Source organism: Onychostruthus taczanowskii, unplaced genomic scaffold (genome assembly GCF_017590055.1).
Source record: "Onychostruthus taczanowskii isolate IOZ18803 unplaced genomic scaffold, ASM1759005v1 scaffold87, whole genome shotgun sequence".
Classification (NCBI taxonomy): Eukaryota; Metazoa; Chordata; class Aves; order Passeriformes; family Passeridae; genus Onychostruthus; species Onychostruthus taczanowskii.
Window position 1 is genome coordinate 1,461,981 of NW_024506662.1, and position 20,688 is coordinate 1,482,668.

The 20,688-nt window shown below is 35.9% G+C and overlaps 1 protein-coding gene across 6 annotated transcripts in view; it reads right to left on the reverse strand.

The window, feature by feature from the left end:
- KIF16B (kinesin family member 16B) overlaps positions 1–20,688 on the reverse strand; it is a 136,717-nt gene that overhangs the window by 74,852 nt on the left and 41,177 nt on the right. For all 6 annotated transcript variants that reach the window (XR_005954141.1, XR_005954142.1, XM_041425096.1 and 3 more), the window contains exons 13-15: positions 2,111–2,230; positions 1,512–1,563; positions 175–312 (exon numbers count right to left, since the gene is read on the reverse strand). Coding sequence is in view for 4 of the 6 variants with exons in the window: in XM_041425096.1 (XP_041281030.1) it covers positions 175–312; positions 1,512–1,563; positions 2,111–2,230 (310 nt within the window). In the remaining 2 variants the exon portion in view is untranslated. The remainder of the gene's footprint in view (positions 1–174; positions 313–1,511; positions 1,564–2,110; positions 2,231–20,688) is intronic.

The following is a 20,688-nucleotide window of genomic DNA, read 5'->3' on the forward strand; positions in this document are numbered from 1 at the left end:
AACAGAACAGACAGCTGGGGATACAAGCATCATAATGTCCCCCTAGGACAGGATTGTAGTTGAGAAGACATTAAATTAAAACTAATTAAACAATAATCCATTTATATACATGTGGATTTTTTTCAGGAAGAAGCAAAGAGATTGCCTGAAAAATGATATTACACTAGGAAATACCTTGGTTGAGGTGTGTGGGTTCTGTAATCTGAATACCATTCACAGAACACTGTGCTCCATTCAGTGGGATGAGGTTCACAGTACCATTGAGATTTTCAAAGATGCAATGCTCACTTTCCAGATCAAGGCCATGAAGAACTAAACACAAAGAAATAAGATAACATAATTAGACTACTTACAACTAGTAAGATTAACATGTAATAATGATTTATTAAGAACACATTGCACTACATATCAGAGAGTATATCTTCTCTTTATTCTGGACAATGTTTTCTTCCTTCCTTTATCACATCCTGCACGCCTTAAATATTTTTTGTTTTATTCTAGTGCAAAGAAGTGTGCTGGGTTGGTTTTGCTTTTTTTTTTTTTGGTGTAATGGTCTTTATTCCTGTGCTTTGATGCCTCATTAGCAAATGCTCCTTTCTTTCCAATAAAAACCAGAAATGTACAATTCATATATTTGTAGAAAGAGATTCTTTGACCAGTTTCACAAGGAAATAATGAAAACTTGTAGACCTTAGGGCAACCATGCTTAAATCTGAAAAGACAGGATATAAGATGCCATTCAGACAAAAGGATGGCTGAAGTTCTTAAATCTGATGACATTCAGTGGTTTTATCAATCAGTTATGCTACTTTCCATTTTTCTTTCAAATAATGTGTGATTGTGTGTATTGCGTAATACCACAAGGCATCACAAATTTGGTAGTTTCATGGAATTTATTAGAGTAATTTAAATCCAGACAACTTTTGACTCATGAAAATTTACCAAACTTAGTTATTTGACTCAGATTCTCACCCAAGAATTAAAGGATGCAGTTTACTTAATGAAATTGCCTTCCAGGAACTTATGTAAAGCTTATGTGATAGAACAGTCCAGATCTGGCAGTTAGTTGCATTGGTAAGAAATCAATAGCAAAACCAGCAGATTTCTACCAATTTTCTGAATTTTTTTGAACTCAAATCTGAAGTCCCAAGACTATCTTACATATACTAGTCTAACAATGCTGTCATTATACTAAGGTTAAGAGAATGATTTTGCAGTAATTGTGTCACAGGTGCTATATGACAAAGGACAGTATTTTTATAGAATGTTATAGAAGAGAAGTAAGAAATCAATTAGTAACAAGTACATGAACATACTTAAAGCCCACAAGCTATGCTAGAAGTCATGCTGTTCGAAGCAAATCCCATGCAATTCAGCTTTCAGATTTTCTAAAAATTAAAATACGCAAACCACAGAACAACTAACCAAAAAAGGGAAAAAAATATATGAAGCTTATTTCACATGTTAGGATACTGGAAGAAGAAAGAATACAAAAATGCCAAATTCCATACCAATGTCCTGTTCTGTTATAGCATCTTCTCGGCCAACATATGTTTGGCCCTCCTAATTAAGAGAGAAATACACATTATTTCCAGTTGGAATCTCCTTATCTCCCCCACAAGAATATAATTTATCCTTCCACTTTCTCAGGGTAACCTGAATGAAATATATATTTAAACATACATGAAAAAAAGGAATCATGCAGCATTTTCAAAATGCTTTCAGTCTTTATTTTACAATGTTATAAGCAAATACAAGTTTCAACTGTCCAGTGCAGAACCACCTTTATAGTTTTGGGACAATAGAGATTTAGATTTTAAGGTCAAGCTTTATAACATTAATTACAAACCAATACACACAGATAAAAATATGAAACATTTATAGCTGGCTAACCAGTTGACTCCCAGGATAAACCTAAACAGATATTTTCATTTCATCATTTCCAACCTCTTAAGAGCTTTTCTTACTGGAGCAGACAAGCATGAAGAGCTTTTCTTACCATAGTAATGTAATGAGCACTATATATAGATAGCAAATCAATGCTGTAATTTTTCTACTGAAAAGAATCACAAGGCATATAAAGGCTACAGAAACACAGATGTGTATTTACCTTCAAATGGTACAAGATGATACCAGTACTGAGAAGATCATCATCAATACCAATGAGATGAGGCAGTTCAGAATCTAACACAACACCTATCCCTTCTTTCCTCAGAGCCAAAGTTTGTTCCTATAAAAGACAAAAGTCTGCTTATTAGGATGTGCAAGAAATACCCCTCTTCCTTCTCTCTCTAAACCACATTTAATGTAACTTCTCCTGTGTAATATCACACAAAAGAAAGCACAATTTTAAAAAAAATTGATTTTACATTTTAAATGTGACTTCTTTACTTTTATTAAGCATTCCAAGCTTGCTGTTGAGGAAATCTGTGAAGGTGTTATTTGAAGGAAACCAGACAAATAGCTGAACTACACCAGAGAAGGAGCATCAATCAAGAGTGTAACAAAGCAATGTTGTCTAAAAGCAAGCTATGTGCTACCTTTCACAATGGGAAGGAGAATTTCAAACTCCTCAGCATTCAGTACAGCTAAAGAACAGAAAACTGAAAACTTTTCAGCAGACCTTTCAATAAGCTGAGCCTTGCACAATAAAAACCCCAGACCTCTGACAATTCAGTGAACCTAAGTAGTTGAAATATCATGCAATGGAAGAGAAGCATTGCCAGTAGTAAATAAATGCAAGAAATATTCACAGCACATAATTTCAATACTTCAAAATTTCTTGGGCCACATCGTACAGCCATCCATAGGTTGAAGCATCATTCAGCAGGACTTTAAGTGGGAGATTTCAGCCTTGGGTAAAGTAAAGTATTGTGTAGTACACAACAGTCCATGCAATAAATAAAAAAAAAATAATTATAGCTTTGAAATAAGTTTTAGTATTTAAAAAGTACAATTTTCAAGTTGAAACAGAATCCTCTTGGCTTCTAGGCCTGGAAGATTACAACAATAGAAATTGTGAATGTCTCCACACACACAATCTTTCAAGACAAATGTTTTCTGTGTAAAAGGGCTAAGCCCTGACAATCCATGAAGCTGAGGCATTGTCAGCAAGTATTCCTGTGTATTACAAGGAGCACACTTTTCTCCTGGTGCTAATAAAAATGGAAAATAAGTTTTGTGACAGCTGCATGACTACTCCTTTTCCAAGTCATCAAATGCCTTCTCCAGAGCCAAAAAGACACCACACTGTAAGAAAAAACAACTCAGAGATTTCTACATGTATTTTCCCAAGTACAGCAACTTGCAAGTCTAAAGAAGAAAGTAGATGTAAAATCTCATTTCCCTGCAGAAAAAAAAACCGTTGTCAATATTGATGCTGTCTAAAAATTTCAAGTATGGATACATCTGGGCAAGATGAGATGATGACACAACATATAAGACTCTGCAAAACAAAACTGGGAAATGTTACTCTGGTCATAGATGAATTAAAAAGTTCTCCACCATACAGAAAGAAAAAAAATAAGCTGTGATTCATGTGCAGCTCAGACATTCACAATGCATCCAGATATTCGTTCATATTATAAAAGAGTCACATCATAAACCTAAAAAATACAGCTTAATTAATTGTTCAAGTGAAAGAGTAATTTCAGACAAAAATACCTATCACATATTAGATATTTACTGAGCAACATCTACTGTTATACATAATTTATAATGTTCCCACATGGCAGGGGTGAAAACAAGACCCTGAGGACTGGTGACCAGTTACTGCTAGCACCTTTGGCCCAATGTAACTGATAAAATATTAAAAGCTGAATACTTTTTTCCACAGCACAACAAAGCATTTGCCAATGTCCCCGACAGAGGAAAAAATCAACATCCCAGGAGACAAAAAATGATCACTGGGTGAGAAAAACAGCTCAGTAATAACTAAGAATAAAGAAACAATATGATTCTTTATTTTCCAGTCTTTCAATATTCAACACATTCCTATTATAATAAGAGATTAATCATGTATAATTGCAATTTAGAACAGATGGACTGCTTTTTTATTCAGATCTAAAATTAAAGAACACAAACTAATTGAGTTTCTAAAGTTACATTTTGTAAATGACTACCATTCATGCACAGAATGCATCCTCTTAATGGAAATTTTATAAGAAATGCAGCAGACAGTAGCTGTGATTAACTATAATATTTTTAGCTTAATACAGGCTGTAAATAAGCTTTTATCTTCAGATACAATTTACTAAAACAACTTGAATATTAATCAGGTACCTGGAGTAACTCCTGAACTTTAATCGTTTGGTTTAACATTTAATTCCAAATCCAAAATCTTCTGCAAGGAAGGCTCCAAAAGCCAAACTGTGCACTTCTGCCCCAAAATGAAATCACAGAAACATCACCAACAATAAATCTTTATTACTCTGTTCTCTAACAGTGAGAGAAGGCAAAGAAAAAGGCCCAAAAGAAGTAGTCAAACTGTTCATCCTCGACAGCATAGCAAGAATGTTTTTGAAGAGTGACAGACCTCTTTTGAAATAAGTTAAAGGTCTGTAAGCTATTACAGGGCAGAGAAATTATTAGGTTTAATCCACTATTTGATTCACTTCCATTTGTGCTACACAATTTTAAGTGGTGAATCCATAACTCAAATTACAAGAGCATGAAAGGTCACCATCCCTATTAAAAATCACTAATTCAGAAAATTTATGAAAATCTCAAGATGCAGTTGAAAAAAAAGCTGAATGTATCCCCATGCTTCTTAGCTTGAATTATCCTTGAACAGAAAAATGTACAAGTACTCCCTCAGTATTTAAGATGTGTTCACAAGCTGGGGAAAATAAAGCAAGCTGAGTATTATCCACAAAGGAGCACTTAGGTTGGTACAAGGGGCCACAGTGGTAGGAGCAGAAAAAGGTTTTATTCTTTGGGAACTGTTAGATCAAATGGACTCACTTGGAGAGTAGGAACTCAGAAAGTAACTCTGGGACAGAATACAAAAAAACCCAAGCCTTTAAGTCAAAGTTAAAATAAAGGGATTATATTGTATATTTAAATTCTCATCTCTTTTCTTTCAGCTATCAGACCTAGCCTGATACAGTAAATTCATTTACATTTATATAGAGAGATATAAAAGCTTTTGTGAAAACTCATTTCTTCTGTACTGATGTAATAAGTTTACTGTATTAACTGATACAGTGGCACCTCTCAACTGAGATATGATCTGGTAGTTTAAGAACAAATCTATGACTGAAGTACTCACTTGAGCTGAAAAGTTCATCATCATCATCTACAACTACCCATTGTAAGGGCCACTGCTGTGACACACAGGATGTCTTTAAATGGATCTCTTTGAATGCACACACAAAAATAGAAGCATACAACTTTACTCTTTGTTTTGGCCAACAAGATACTGAATTAAATTAAAAAAGAAAGTCCAAAAGGCATTTCTACATTCCTTTACCAATCTAATAGTAGAGGAAAACATTAGGCTGCTGTTGTCACAGCACATATTAAAGGCTACATGTAATTAGTGCACTGCAATGAACATAACCTCTCAGGAGAGTTCAATTTTTGTCAAACTTTCCAATGCAAAAATGCAATTCCTTTATTTAAATATTGAACAGATAGCTGCTGGCACACAGTCCTGAGAATACACTGTACAGACACTTTTAGTAAAACATGACAATTTACTTAGCCAGCATGATGTTCCGATTCCTACATTTAAATTATGAAAAAAACCCCACATGATACCAAACTAAAAAATTATGTGCAAAAATGTGCAATGGCAAAAGTCTTGGCATTATTTAACCAGACTATATATGAGAAAATTCTTATGCTAACAGGTGCATTTGATTTTTTTGGAAATATGCTATTATATCCCGAGTTCACAAAAATGTCTGACTATACTCAATGGCCCAGCACTAACATTAAGTCCTTTATAAAATGTATAGATATAATCTGCACACAAGCAAAGTTCTTCATTCTTAATTGGTCTTCCTCCAGTTATGTATTCAATTCACTTTGCATTTCCTTTAAATCACAGGAAACAAATGTTTCATAATTAAAGAAAAAATATTCCAGTGTTCAGAATTCAAATGCTCCTGAAAACATTTATTTCCAAACCCAGCAGATACATGGTATTAAAGAAACTACGTAAAGAGAGAGAGGAAACAGGGTGAAACAGCACGAGTGAAAATTCAAAACTTCTCTCAGTGAAGTTTGAGTTTCCAGAGTTAAACCTTCCACAAAAAGAGAAAATGAGACAAAAGTGTGGGCAGGACTGTGATGAATGTGCAAAAAACCCAAGAGGGAAAATTCCCAAACAAGCAGTGCACACTTGATGTTTTTTTATATGAGGAAGTAGAAAAGAAAATTGATCATCAGGAGTTCAAAACCAAAAGGGGAAAATTCCCAAACAAGCAGTGCTCACTTGATGTTTTCTATAAGAGGAAGTAGAAAAGAAAATTGATCATCAGGAGTTCAAAACCAAAAAGCAACCCACAAAACACAAGGAAGCTGATTTGATTGGTTCTGTAATTATAGGAAAACCTGAAGAATTTTACCTCTGCCTGAAACATTTCTCCTACATGAGGAGAAACAACTGAAAAGTAAGGAAAACCTGGAGAATTTTACCTCTGCCTGAAATGCAACATTTCTCCTACATGAGGAGAAACAACTGAAAAGTGACCTGCTGTGTAACAAGTGCTGTGCCCAAACAATAACAAGCAATTTTATAGATTACATTCAGATTCTCATCTGTCATATAATGCAAAATTATTTCAAATATTTGGTCTGAACTCCTGTGTCACAAGTGCTGTGCCCAAACACCACAACAAGCAATTTTATAGATTACACTCAGACTCCCATCTGTCATATAATGCAAAATTATTTCAAATATTTGGTCTGAACTTGGTAATAACCAGTTTATACTCGTGCACTTTGCATCACTATTGCCATTCAGTTGAAATAATAATTTTCCTTCTCCAGCCTTTATCCATTGATACTGGCAGCAGTGGTACCTATTCTCTGTACTGTGGTTATACTATGCCAAACTCCAAGCATTTCCCCCAGGAGATGACCAGGCCCACCATATCACAGGGTTTAGCACACCCCTTCTCAAGGTCTTCTTTGCCAGCTTCCATGGTGTGTTCCCAGTGTGTATAAAATTTTGCCAGCACCATGTACACCCCTCTTTTCCACTCAGTGCACACAACATCTATCTGATCCCTCCAGATTCATGTGTGTTTCATGCACATGTACCATCTTGTGACAGTAAAGTCTCATGCCATCCTCCTCCTCCTTCCACAGTGTATTAAGTCCTTTGCATTGCAAACTATTTACCATCAATGACTCTTCTGTTATCCTTAGACTCACCCAATCCTCTCTCAGATGCTCTGCTAGAAAAATTACCTTTAATACCAGCAAACTTCACCAGTTAACACATTTCAAGAAACCATTAAACGTGATTAAGACCAAAAACGTGCTCCAGGACCATCTCCCCAAAACCCCTACAACTTCTCTCCCCTCCCAGTACCACTGCTTCCATCACATCCTCGGTATAAGCATTTTTGTTATATTTAAATCCTTACTTCCACACTACACAAATAAGGAAATTGTTTCCTATACACCCCAGGGTCAAATGCTCCATCAACATCACCAACATGAGAACCAGTCCCACAGTGTTTCTAGCAGGGATTGCTGTTAAACAGAACTAGATCCAGCACACACTGAGCAGACAAACCAGGATCAGCCAGCTCAAGAAAAAATCACAGATTACAGAGAACATGACAAATATTCATTAAATAGGAAATTACTATTTTAAACCAAAGAGATTTACAGAGTTATAACTATGATTTAGAAAGACATGGCAGAAAAAAGACACCATTTCAAAGAAGTTTTCTCAAGAAAAGCAAATTAAATTCTCCTTACTAGTCCAGCAAATATAAGCTGTTCAGAAGGCAGTGTTAGCCAAGTTTTAGAGTCCTTCCACAATTCACTTCAGCATAACAAACATAAGTCAGAGCAACAGTTCTGAATTTAACATTTGCATTTAGCTTTAAATGCTTATTTCCACAGGGTAATATTTTAGCAAATTATTTTCCATTCATTTTATTTTGAGAACAGTTTATAATTCCTCTTCTGAAAATTGATGAAGGTGTGATCACCTTACCTTCTTTCCCAGACATTATGTGCTAGGTTTTACTAGGTCAGTTAAAGAAAACACAAGCTGTCACTTATGTGACGCTTTTAATGCAAATTAAAGGCCTATTAAAAGGTCACAAATCATAAAAAATATATTCCATTTGATCTCAAGGCAAACATTTAAGGATATTACAAAAAGATAGGATAAAGTGCCCTTTAAAAACTATCAGTTTGATTTTGTGTACCCAAAGCATAAAGTAATTGGTGCGTTAAGCTGGCACAAATAGCATTAGCAACTGGTGTCCATCATACAGTGACCAGGATTTGTGATACTGTTCTTTTGTAAAGCAGGTAAACTCAGCTGGGGAAACTGAACTTTTCCTATTAAAACATCTTCCCTTTATTCTAATTCCAGTGAAATAGATCTCATCTAAAAATTAAAATCGAATTCTATCATTAATACTATACAAGATAAGCATATAGAAATACAGATATAAAAACTGTATAATTATACACAGTCAATGGCTTGAATTGGCTTGAATTTTCTAAATTCAATCATTTGTAGTCAAATGATCACAAGCCAGAAGATAGACAGGAAATGCCCATGTTTTATATTACTCATCCTTATATTACATGTAATGAAACTACAGTTCATTTCACAATTTTAATAACAAAATGAAAATGAACAAGTCATTCTAACTTGCAACAGCCCCGCACAGTAATTAAACTGCTTTAAAGGACAACATAAGAGGACACCAAAAGCTTCAGCTGTAGTTGCAATACAATGACCTCAATTTCAAACATACACAATAATGAATCACACATACAGATGCCTTTAAAAAGTTAGGTTGAAAAAGAGGATAAACACAAAACAAGGGGAAGGGACAAGATGACAGGAGTAGAAATCCAGAAATATAGTCACAGGAAATAGGTACCACACGAATCAAAGGGAAGTGTCCTTAAAAAAAAAATTAAATATAAGCAATCTATACAGAGATATCTATAATCTGCCATGAGTCCCTAATATCAAGGCCAAAAGAATTATCATATCTAATAAAAAACAAGACTACTGAAATCATATTTCATAGCCAAGACAGACATCCCAAATATTGACTGAAGGGTAAAGTTCCTGTCACTTTTTTTGGTATGTTCACCAAAAATTGAATTGAAAAATTCAGAAGGGATGAATCTCTTGCACTGTACTATGTAATCTAGACTACAGTACATTATGGCTTTCTTGGCAGACTGCAGTTTTGCCATATTTGAGTATTTTTAAAAATTAGGGCCATTGGAATCAATGAAAGGGAACTAGCACAGCTTTGCCAACCATTAAAGAAAATAAGCCTTCCTTGAAAGATGCAAACCTGCTGTACTTTTAGGGGAAGAATGCAAAGCAATCTACCCAAAGCTCAAGAAGCAACCACTGACAATTGCATTTTTCTATCTGATCTGAACCTTAATTTGGATAGCATTTTTTGCCTTCTGACAAAAACCTTCATGAAAATATTTTTTGTTAGCTAATATAAAACAATAAAAGAGGAAGTATGACAAAGGAGGTATGGCATTTGTTGTATTTGCATACTGTAAGAAATGAGGCAAGTTTTATTTCCTCAGTGGAAAAGCTTTCTTTTATTTTTAAAACCTTACTGAGATTTGAAAACATGAGTGTGCAAATGCTGTGTATCATGGCAGCCTTGTGTCTCACCTGAATTCTCAGTGACTCCTGACAGGGACTACTGCACCTCAAAACTATAGATCTACTGGAGGTGATCCATTCCACTATGTAAATTACCTCAAAATAGAGGATTAATGCACTGATATGGTGTAAAATAGAGCACTTTTTAATGACTTACAGTGATTGACAAGTGAATAGCACCAGCTATAACAGATGGAGAATAAATCCCCTCTTTCATTCCTAAGCCTTTGAGGCACACAGTACACCAAGTTTCATAACTTCAGAAGTTAAAGAAGACCTCACAATAAGTCTAAATCTAACCATCTGAACAAAAAGCAGACTAGATATTTGAAATATTCATTTAAATGCTTCATTATCATAAACTATCAGGAACACATGAAAAATTTCTTTCAAAAATGCTGCCAAAAAGGACTATGTGATGCAGAAGTAACCTTGAATTTAACATGTACAATACATCCTTTCCTAATGAAAACAAGGTGACAGGTGTATTAAGACCAATAAGATCACTGATAAACAAAAGCTACTTGTTGAAACCAGAACAAACTTTGATATTACTTTACCAAAAGCAATCTATGGCATTTAATGTTTAAATATGTTATTTTATTAATGTAGAAAACCATTACATTTACTGTGTTAAGTAGCTTATACTTAGACAAAACTACAGAGATTTAAACATAAAACCAAATACAACCAAATTCTCTCCCAGGCATATTTCAATTAAGAGTATTAATGACTGTTTAAATTCAGCTAATCAATTTAGGTCTTAAGAGACTAACAACTTGAAAGGAAAATGGCCAAAAGGAAATTTCTCAGGAGGAAACACTCTCAAATTTCCCTGGGTTAGGGATACAGTAAGATACAATTTCCATGGGTTAATAGAATCTTAACCTTAAAATTCTCCTTTGCCTTTCTGTTATGTTCCCTATATATGATTATAACTCTGGAACCCACCAAGGTCAATCAGACCATGGCCTCCTTCCTTCCACCAGTCCATGCTGGATTTTGCAGCCAAATCTCCACTGACTGAAACCAGAGAAAGAAATAATAAGAGACAGCAAGGTGATCACGTAATTAAAGACTGTTAGAGGCAAATGGCAGGCAGGCTGTTGTAAACCAGCTGGGCACTTCAAACATCTACATTTCAGCTGCTCAAAAGCATGACTCCATACTTAGCACATTATCAGTTGCACTTCTCAATGGAAAAAGCTTTCCTTGCAAAGTTGGGATACGCAACCAAAAAGACAAATAGATCTGTGTTTTCTTATTAAGGGCCAATTAACAACTCAAATGAACACCAGAAAACTGAAACTATATGCTTCTCTTCTTTCACACAGATAATTCTTGGTTATGTGACAGTCTGCCTGAGTATAAGATTTACTGTTTTCCCCAAAATTCAGAGTATCCTGCAGCACATAACTAGCAAATTAACCAATTCTGCAGATCAATTGGCATATCAATATTTCAAAGTCTGGTTTTCTCAGTTCTCATCAAAAAGCTGTCACCAGAGGAGCTGCAGAAGCATAAATGACAGGCTGATCCCACTTGGGGGAGAAAAAAAAACAGAAAAAGCATACAAACAAGCAAACAAACAAACAAAAAGGCAAACAACCCAGACAACTACGGACATGCCATTCCTTTGTGCAAAACATAATGCACAATTGAGTATCCTGATTGGGTTTTTTTAAGTTTCTGGATAGCTTATCTTGTTCCTTAGAGCAACCAAACTTCATATCATGCCTTGAAGATGAGATTTTGAATTCTTTCCCTTGACCAGAAATTCTTCTTGAAAACAAACATCTCCATATTCAACCAGAAAAAACCAAGACAGACAAATCATCACTTTTCAGAAGATTCAAGTATGTTCTTCTCATGAGTCACATCAGCAGCTTTTCTGGCCTGCTACTGTAGAACCACAGAAGCATTTGGGTTGAAAGGGACCCTCACAGGACAACTTCAACTACAGCAGGTTGCTCAGAGCTCCATCCACCACCTTGTCAAATCCTTGTGCTGACCATGCCATTATCTGGTCAAAAGTATAAGTCTGATACTGTAACCTGAGCTCAGGAATGCAAATGAAGGAGGATGCTAAGAAACTTCCAAGGGTGGGTACTAAAACAATTTCACTCCTTATAGCATCAAACTGCTTCTTCAGATAATCAAAGGTCTGAGCACCTTTGGATTGCTGCAAATAAGTTGAAACACTATTCCCGATGTTTTGAAACATAACCCATCTCAGATTTGTTTCCTTATGCTCTGTGAACACAGCAACAAAATAAAAACTACAAGGGGCAATGAAAAACAGTGGAAAACAAAAATAAACTTGCAACCTTTGACAGTCAATGGTTTAGAGCAGTGTCTGTTCAGGAAGATATTTTTAACAGACACATACCATAGAGAAAAGCTGATAATTGAATTAAACATATTCAGAACAAATACTTCAGCCACAGTTTGTCTAGATGTTGCAAATAAGACTTTGAAAGAAATTAAATGTGAATATTTAACAAAAAATTCTACAGAAGCTGACATTTTGAAGATGATTAAGTTCTTGTCTGGTCTGTTTTGGATTAATTAGTCCTAATTATGTTTTCTGTATCTGCATAAAGGCAAAAACTCCAGACATAGAAATTATATTCATGGATGAACTGTTACTAGGCCAGATGCTGCCTGAAACCACAAGTCTTTTGCTGAAAAAGTTCCTGCAAAACAATGAGACTTCTTTCACAGAGAAGGAAGTTGTGCTTGAGAAAAGAAAAAAGCAAATGCCCCACAGAATTCTGTCTGAACCCTGTTTTTTTAAGATATTCATACAGCCAAATGCACTTCAAATGGGAATTAGACACCTAAAATATCTTCAAGCACTAACTGATACTTCAGTACCTAAAATAGGGATAACCTGAAACACTAGCCCATTACCCTCCAACAAATAAAACTGAATCTGCACTCTCTTTAACAAGACTCTTGTTGGATGAGACAATCACAGCTGACATGACATTTTTATTTCCTTCTGGGAAGACTGTAGTGGAAACAGAAGGATATTAAGTTACATTAGATTGTCAGGGTTCATACTATATCTCAGTAACATTTTCATACTCAGAGGAAAAAGTATGTAAGTGAACCAGAAGAAAAAATCCTGCATAATAAAGTAATCTTTCTATGGACCAACTGGAAAAATCTACAAGAGACAGAAAAAATATCTGGAAGCAACAGAGTTCAGAGTGCTGAAAAATGTGGAATGTGTAAAATTTTCATAAGGAAGTATGTCCTTTAATGTTAAATCTTTGTTACACTTTCAAGTCTATTCAACAAGAAGGGAGATTCAACCTGTAAATCAGAGAGCAGCAAACAAGCTCTAAGTGATGCCCACGTATTAGAAAAACAAAGTTCTCATTGGCAAAATTGCCTAGCTACGGTTTAGGGCTGGACATGCTTCAGCGATCTCAGACCTAGGAGGAAGTTAACAAACCTTGGGAAGACGGATGTACCACTTATAGTGGGCCCAGAGAATGCAAAATTTATGGGTCACAAGGACATATGGCAGAAGATAAGAAAGAAACTAATAAACCAACTCACCAGTTGTGCTTCGACTGGGTAAAAGGTTATTTCGGCAGGGGCAGATCACAATCACCAACCCTAGAAATCCACAGAACCAAAAGAAGAGAAAGCCTGAGCATATACACTAATTCACATGGGAAGTGAGAGAATCATTAACCAACAGAAGAGGGAATACCAATTAATACAAGAACTAGGTGCCTTGTAGCCAATGTACACTAATTCCTTTGTTAAAATGTATAAATAGCAACAAGTTCTGACAGCTGGTGTGCTTCATTTGTGAAATACCACCAAGCACCCAGGGCTGTTCAAATCTGAAGTAAATGTTTAATGTCTCTCTCTAGTGTGTAATTATTGGTTTGTGGCACACCAGGTAACAGAGCTGATTTTTGTGGACAAGAGCTTTTCACACTTGCATTGGGGGCTTAAACTACCAAAGGCTGAAGAGATGGAACAGACCCAGTCCTTACTTTTGAATGCTGCATTGCCATCCAGAAGATAGACAGACACCTCATCAGTAGCTTTCTAGACAATTAGCATATACATAGTAACCTCCCAATAGAAGAAAATACTGGAAATGGATGTCAAGAAACACTAGAAATGCCAGCATTAGGGAAGTTATTGATAAGAAGGTTGAAAGTGGAAAAAGATTTCTCTATGCATAATATTGCTCAAAGAACTAAAAGAGGAACAAGGAAATTTCACTCCCAAGTATGAGAAAATATTTAGTGTATGGACAAGAGGAACAAGAGGTAGGAGAGGAGTAAAAAAAATATTTCAAAAGATGGAAATTTGGTTTGGGCTTACTAGTAATATTTCCTTAAAAGGTGAAGGAATAAGCACAGCTGAGTATTTAGCTTGCAATGTTTTGGATGAAAACTAGTTACATGAACACCCTTCTTGTTCTATAGACTGGCTCCCTTAAAAATACTTATGATAAACAGATCAGCTAAGGCAGAATGCTAACAGCTGAAAACAATACGATAGTGTCTAATTGTGACCAACAAGTCCAGGGTTAAAAAAAAAAAGTGTTCCAAGAAAACAACTTTGAAATGTTTGAGATTCTCACTGAAGTGACAGCCTACACATTAAAGTAGGAAAAACTCTTTTGCTCTGTATTGTATCAGCGAAGCTGCTCCTCTTCTTAGTGGATGTCTGTTTAAAAAACTTCAGTTTTTTATAAAGCTGCATATACAATATCAAATTTCTACCCCATGTTTTATCTCAGTTTGACACAGGTATGGCTTCTGGAATATCAAAATAAATTTTCAATCACTAACCTCAACAGTAGTACATGCTATTTGGGAGGCAATGCTAAGAGACCAGGAGATATGGAACACACCATCAGTGGAGGTGTATGCTTTATAAGTTGTGCACATGCCAAAGTTACGTTTGGGACTATCCTGGAACTTCAATAAACCAATTCTGAAAATTAAAAATAATGCTCTTTTATAGGCAATAAATTATTTATATAGCCATCAAGTACGAAAGGGGATATTGATTTACTTGTGCATATAGATGTTGGGTAAGGCACAAACTCTTACTGTCTCCTCTCCTTCTAGATAACAGAACAAAGAATTAACACTATACTATTGGCTGTACTGGTTTCAGTGCATTTCAAACAACAAGTTTAGTAGAGGTAAGACACTTCATTCTTCTGAGACAAAGAAACTTCTACTATCCAAAACTACCAAGAGAACCACCACTGCAGAAACTTCCTAAGCAGTTTTTCCCCCATTTCCCAGAGCATTAGATCACAGCACCCTCATCAAGCAAGAGATGCCAACTGAAGAGTCTGCAAAAAGCAAGATCAGAAAACTGCAGTTTTGTTGTGAGCATCTTACTGTGAAAATGCAGGTGCTCCTGCAGCAGCCCAGAGAGGCATCAATTGCTCTCTGCAATGAACACCAGACAAAAAGGCCAATGCAGAATGCAGAACTGCTTAAATGAGCAACTGCTAAGACAGTGAAGCTAAAATGATGGAAAATGAATGATGTAAAGAATAAGGAAATTACAGCAGCAGTTCTCAGTCTCATGAGGTCAGCTTACCCTCTCCATTTTTCATTATTTCTCTTTCCCTCTCGGAACAGATTGCCACGTACTCACTGCTGACATACAGCTGGCTACTAATATACAGAAACCCTACTAATGTGGTGACACCCCAAAGGACCTCTACATTTAATGTGTTGCAAGGATTTCTCTAAGAAGCCTTAGCATATCCAATTTTTCAGGAAACTTGGCCTTCATTCCTGGAATTCCAACAACGAACTTAAGCTGAAATGGCTGCTCCTTAACACTTCAGACTTTTTTGCACAGACAGAACTACTTCTGACATCTGAGAAAAATCCCCTGAATAGAGTTGCAGGATTTGGCTAATTGTAAGCAGAGGTTACTATTTTGGCTTTCTGGACACTAGTCTGTAAAATCCTGTTTTCCAGTGGCTTATAAAACTTAAACCATCAAAGCTTCTATTTTTCATGCTGGAGCATCTGCTGCAGGCTGGTTCCCATCCCCACTAGCCTGATCTAAGGGAAACTATTCTTCTGTTCCAATAAGTAAGGCACCCAGAGCAAATTTGGTTTGTCCCAAGTGAAAGAGGCCTCAGAGTCTCCTACGTGTGAACACACTGAGGACACACAAAGGGCAAGTAAGTCTGCATACAGCAACACTGACATTTGGGGCAGAGAACAAAGCTTTTCTTGCCATTACTGAGCTACTGAGCAGGAGATATTATACCTCCCAGCTGGGAAACAGCAACTCCACCCTCAGTATTCTTCATGCTGATAGCTAAAAAGGGGAAAAGGCCTGGTTGGAAGACAAAGAGACAGGCTATTTTCATTCATCTCTTCTTCCATATGCATTACAAAACAGCCTTTAATTACATGACAACGTATTTTCTACAGGACCTGTAAATAATTTATTTCATAGACTTTATTCTGGGAATGAATCAAGAAAGCAGTGGACTATTATCTACAGGACTCCTACCTCATTTGTTGCTAAAGCTGGATGATAAATGAGTCAGGGAATTATAGAGAGAAAAAAACCTCCTAGGCTCATAGCAAACACATTTATTAATTTTAAAAGCTATTTTGCTATTTTTTGCACGTTTCTGGGGCAATAGGAGAATGAAGTGCTTCACTTATCTAGAGTTATGCTTACCTAGATATTCATCTCTACTTCTGTAGAGATTATTCTAAAGTAACAGATTGCTTTAAATCTGTGAATTCCTGCCTCTGGATCGACATGTAACCCATGCTATTGAACGGAATTGGAGGAGGAAGAAGGACTATGCATACTAGCAAGCAACAACCACCAAGAAGATAAAACAGACTTCAGGACTAGCAACACAACAGTGAAGACTTTTGCAGAGGAATATGCATCATTAGATGCACATTCTTGACTCGTTGCAACACCAGTCTGTGCTGCCACCTGTGTTTAAGACTGTGAATCAAGGCTAATGCCCAGCTGCCATTTAAGATGCAAAGTCAGATGCACAACAGTACCATACACTCAAAGGTATCAGAATCACACAGCATTAAACTCCTAAATATACTGCTAAAACCACCAGCAGAATAAAATGGTTCCAGCATTTCATATCACGTTGTCATTAGAAACAGCTCCCTTGTGAGGAAGATATAAATTTGGGGTTCATCCAAACTGTTGATGTTGGAATACTTCTTTCTCATCCCATAGCCAAATCTAAAGAGAAATTTGCATTTTTTTCTCTCTCTTAATACTTCTCTGCTGATCCTTTGGGGGAAACAGTTTTTAGGATGTATGTCTTCTTCTTTCAGGAGCTTCCACTGACTTCAATTTAGACCACCTTCCTGGCACAAGATAATTAATAGGAAAGCAGAACAAATGGCCAGGAGGAGCTGTAGAAAGGATTTCAAAAGCAACCCATTTTGACTCCCTTTCATTTGAAAACCACTACAAGCTCTAGTGATGCATTAAAGCTAAGCATGGCCTGAATAAACTACAAATGCAGGGTCCCACTTGGAAGGAGGAGGAGGGCAGTGAAATATTTGGTAATATGGCTACTCCTAGACACTGGAGGGCTCTTTTGAAATGCACAGCCTTATCAACCAAACTGTTCAACCCTGGCTTAATCAGTGCTTGGTGAGCTCAGAAACTGTAGTCCCCAGTTGTGCTTCTCTTATGGCCCAGCTGGTGACAAGTGGAAAAAACAGTTTAAAACTGAAACAAAAACCAATCAGTAGCATTAGGCATCTCTTGATCACAACTTTCTAGCAGAAACTGAAAGTTAAAAGTGGTCAGTCCACCACAAAGGCATCACAAGCAGCTATAGCATCTGCAAGAGAAAAAGGAGAGTTCTTCATCAGATGAACACAGGTGGCAGAAAGACTTGAAAGCAGACAATTACTCCTTTTGAAATCTACTTTTGACTGCTGCACTCAGCATTCCTCAGGTGGCTGGGACCCTTTCAATACTGCTTCTGTGAGGAAAAGAGCTACAGTAGGTAAGTAGCACCAGTTCCCAGTTCAGTACTTTTTTCATGCTCTAACAACAGCAAACCAAGGCTGAGACAGACAAACTTAGGTAAAGTAATAATCATCACTTATTACATTAATAAGTAATCATCACTTACTACATTAATAATCATCACTTATCTGTTCAGTCGTATAGTATGAAAAAAAAAAAAAGGTCTCTTTAAGGTAAAACAAATATTTGGATAATCTCTGCCCAAACTCAAATTCATAATGGTATCTGTTCAGTCGTATAGTATAAAAAAAAGTCTCTTTAAGGTAAAACAAATCATATTTGGATAATCTCTGCCCAAACTCAAATTCCAAAGGAGAAATCTTCTGACCAGAATAGATGATTACATTAATAAGTAATCATCACTTACTACATTAATAATCATCACTTATCTGTTCAGTCGTATAGTATGAAAAAAAAAAAAAGGTCTCTTTAAGGTAAAACAAATATTTGGATAATCTCTGCCCAAACTCAAATTCCAAAGGAGAAATCTTCTGACCAGAATAGATGATGTTTTAACCATAACCACTGTTAGTAACTGCTACACTTGGGAAATAAATGCACAAGGCCAGGTGTAATAAAACAAATCCTAATAAAATTGAGAGCTAAACTTGATATTACTCATCACTGCTCATGAGGCAGGTGCTGTGGGTAAATAATGTAAAAGGACCAAGAACAGTAAACACTCCTTTGCTAGACAACTTTCTTTACAAAGATGAAAAAACCAAACAAACTTATTAAATTTTCATGTACTGAAACTCAATTATAAATCTACAGAAGTGATTAATCAAGAGAAAAATGTTAAAAGAACTAGGTATAAATAGAAACTGCATATCATTGCCACTGGTGTTTCAACTGCAATATCCAGTGAAAGTAATTAGCAGAAGTGGCCTGGTGAAAGATCTCAATGTCCAAAAGGCTGTTTGCCTTCTCAACCGTATTACCTGAGAAAATACAAGATACTGCCTCTCTCAGAAACATCTCTGAAATATCAAGGATACAAACTTAAGAAAATAAATATATTTTAAAGGCTTTGGCTAAATTTCTCAAACATTCTAGATACACTGTCAGTTGAAAAAGAGGGTTGAAAAATGCACTGAAAAGTAACTGCAATAAATCTTAATGTGCATAATCACTGTGCAGTACATTACAACTGTGAACTGTTGTTTAGAAGTATTTTTGTCAGAACAGTTTCTCAGGTTCTTCAGGACTTGCTCCTAAAGCAATATTTTGGCATTCTCATAAACTTATTTTAGTGGATGCAAACAGCAATGAAATTCAAGATATCATTCTCCCTCAAAATATCTGAATTAAATCCAAATTAAGCATGCAGAAGAATTTGATTATTGTATCTGCAGTGACATCTAGTGCAAGAAATCAAAACCACAGTTAAACAGGCTTCTAGAGAAAAGATTCTATTTTCATTTATTGAGTGATTAGTGACCAAGATAAACAAGAATAATTGACATCATCCCTCTTAAAACTTTCATAATATCTTTTCCTCTGCACAGTACTCACAAGCCAGCTGAAGGCAATTCTATTAAACATAATATGTTAATAGGAGACTACTTAATCTGAATGTCCATTTTTCTTTTCCATATAAATTCAGTTTGATAAATGAACATATATTACATAATTGCTGGAGGACAATTGTTGAGAATACCAATATCCCTAGGAACAGAGCTGCTACTCTGTGTATTCTATGAACTTTTCTAACAGAAAACAAATTCAGCAGCAACATCTGACTTAAACTCTTTCTGCCAGCTTCATAGCTGTGCAATCCTGTGTTAATTTTGCAGATTTTTAAACCTCTTAAAAATTCAAGCAGATGACATAGCTTTTAGAAAGGAAACAAAAACTGGAAGCATGCAATAAGAGTTTTCTAACACCAACAGATGATAAAAGAAGTTATAAAATATGAAATAAGGTTTGTTCAAGTCAAAGTACAGATGTAATTCTCCCTTTAGAAATAGACCAATATGCTTCAAACACTGCCAACAACAGACATTATAACCAAAATGCAACACCAATATGTCTAACTATCAACAAGTTTACAAAAATTTTTCACTTAGTGAAACAGAAAAAACCTTAGAAACAACTCCTGCCAAACATACAAATAAACACATATGCCAAACCTGTGAATGGCTTAAATGCAGTATCATGTAAATATTGCTTTTTTTATTTGACCTGTAAATAGAACCAATTTTAGAACCTGTTCTCCATAGTTTAAGTGCAGTATCATGAAAATATTGTTTTATATACAGATGCACACCAGTCTTGTAACACCTTTTTTTATTTGACCTGTAAATAGAACCAATTTTAGAACCTGTTCTCCATAGGCATGTGAGCAGAGGTCTTTGTAACCCACCTCTAAAGGGCAGATTAAAGCCCATTTACTCTTTAGAAGTCATAGAGTTTGTTTTACAAAAGCTCAAGAGCCTCTACAACTCCTCTACCCTGCTGCCATCAAAAGTGGAAGTAGACACTAGAATTTTAGGTGAAAGCAGAAGGTGCTAATTGACAGCACTTCTCACCTGAGGAGTGAGCTTGTTACAGCAATGATATGAAAGAATGAAGAAAAGAAATGCTCAGCAAAGCGCAACACACTGAGGTAGAACACAACACAAATGAGAAGAGGAAAAGCAGACAAGTGGGTCACAGTTAACAGGTAGTAACAACAAGACATAAAACAGCAAAATGGTGATGCATGCCCAGCGTTTCAGGCAGAAGAACTGAGACAATAGTGTTTTAATACTATTCAGCAAATGTGGCTTAAAGATTATCTGGCTATG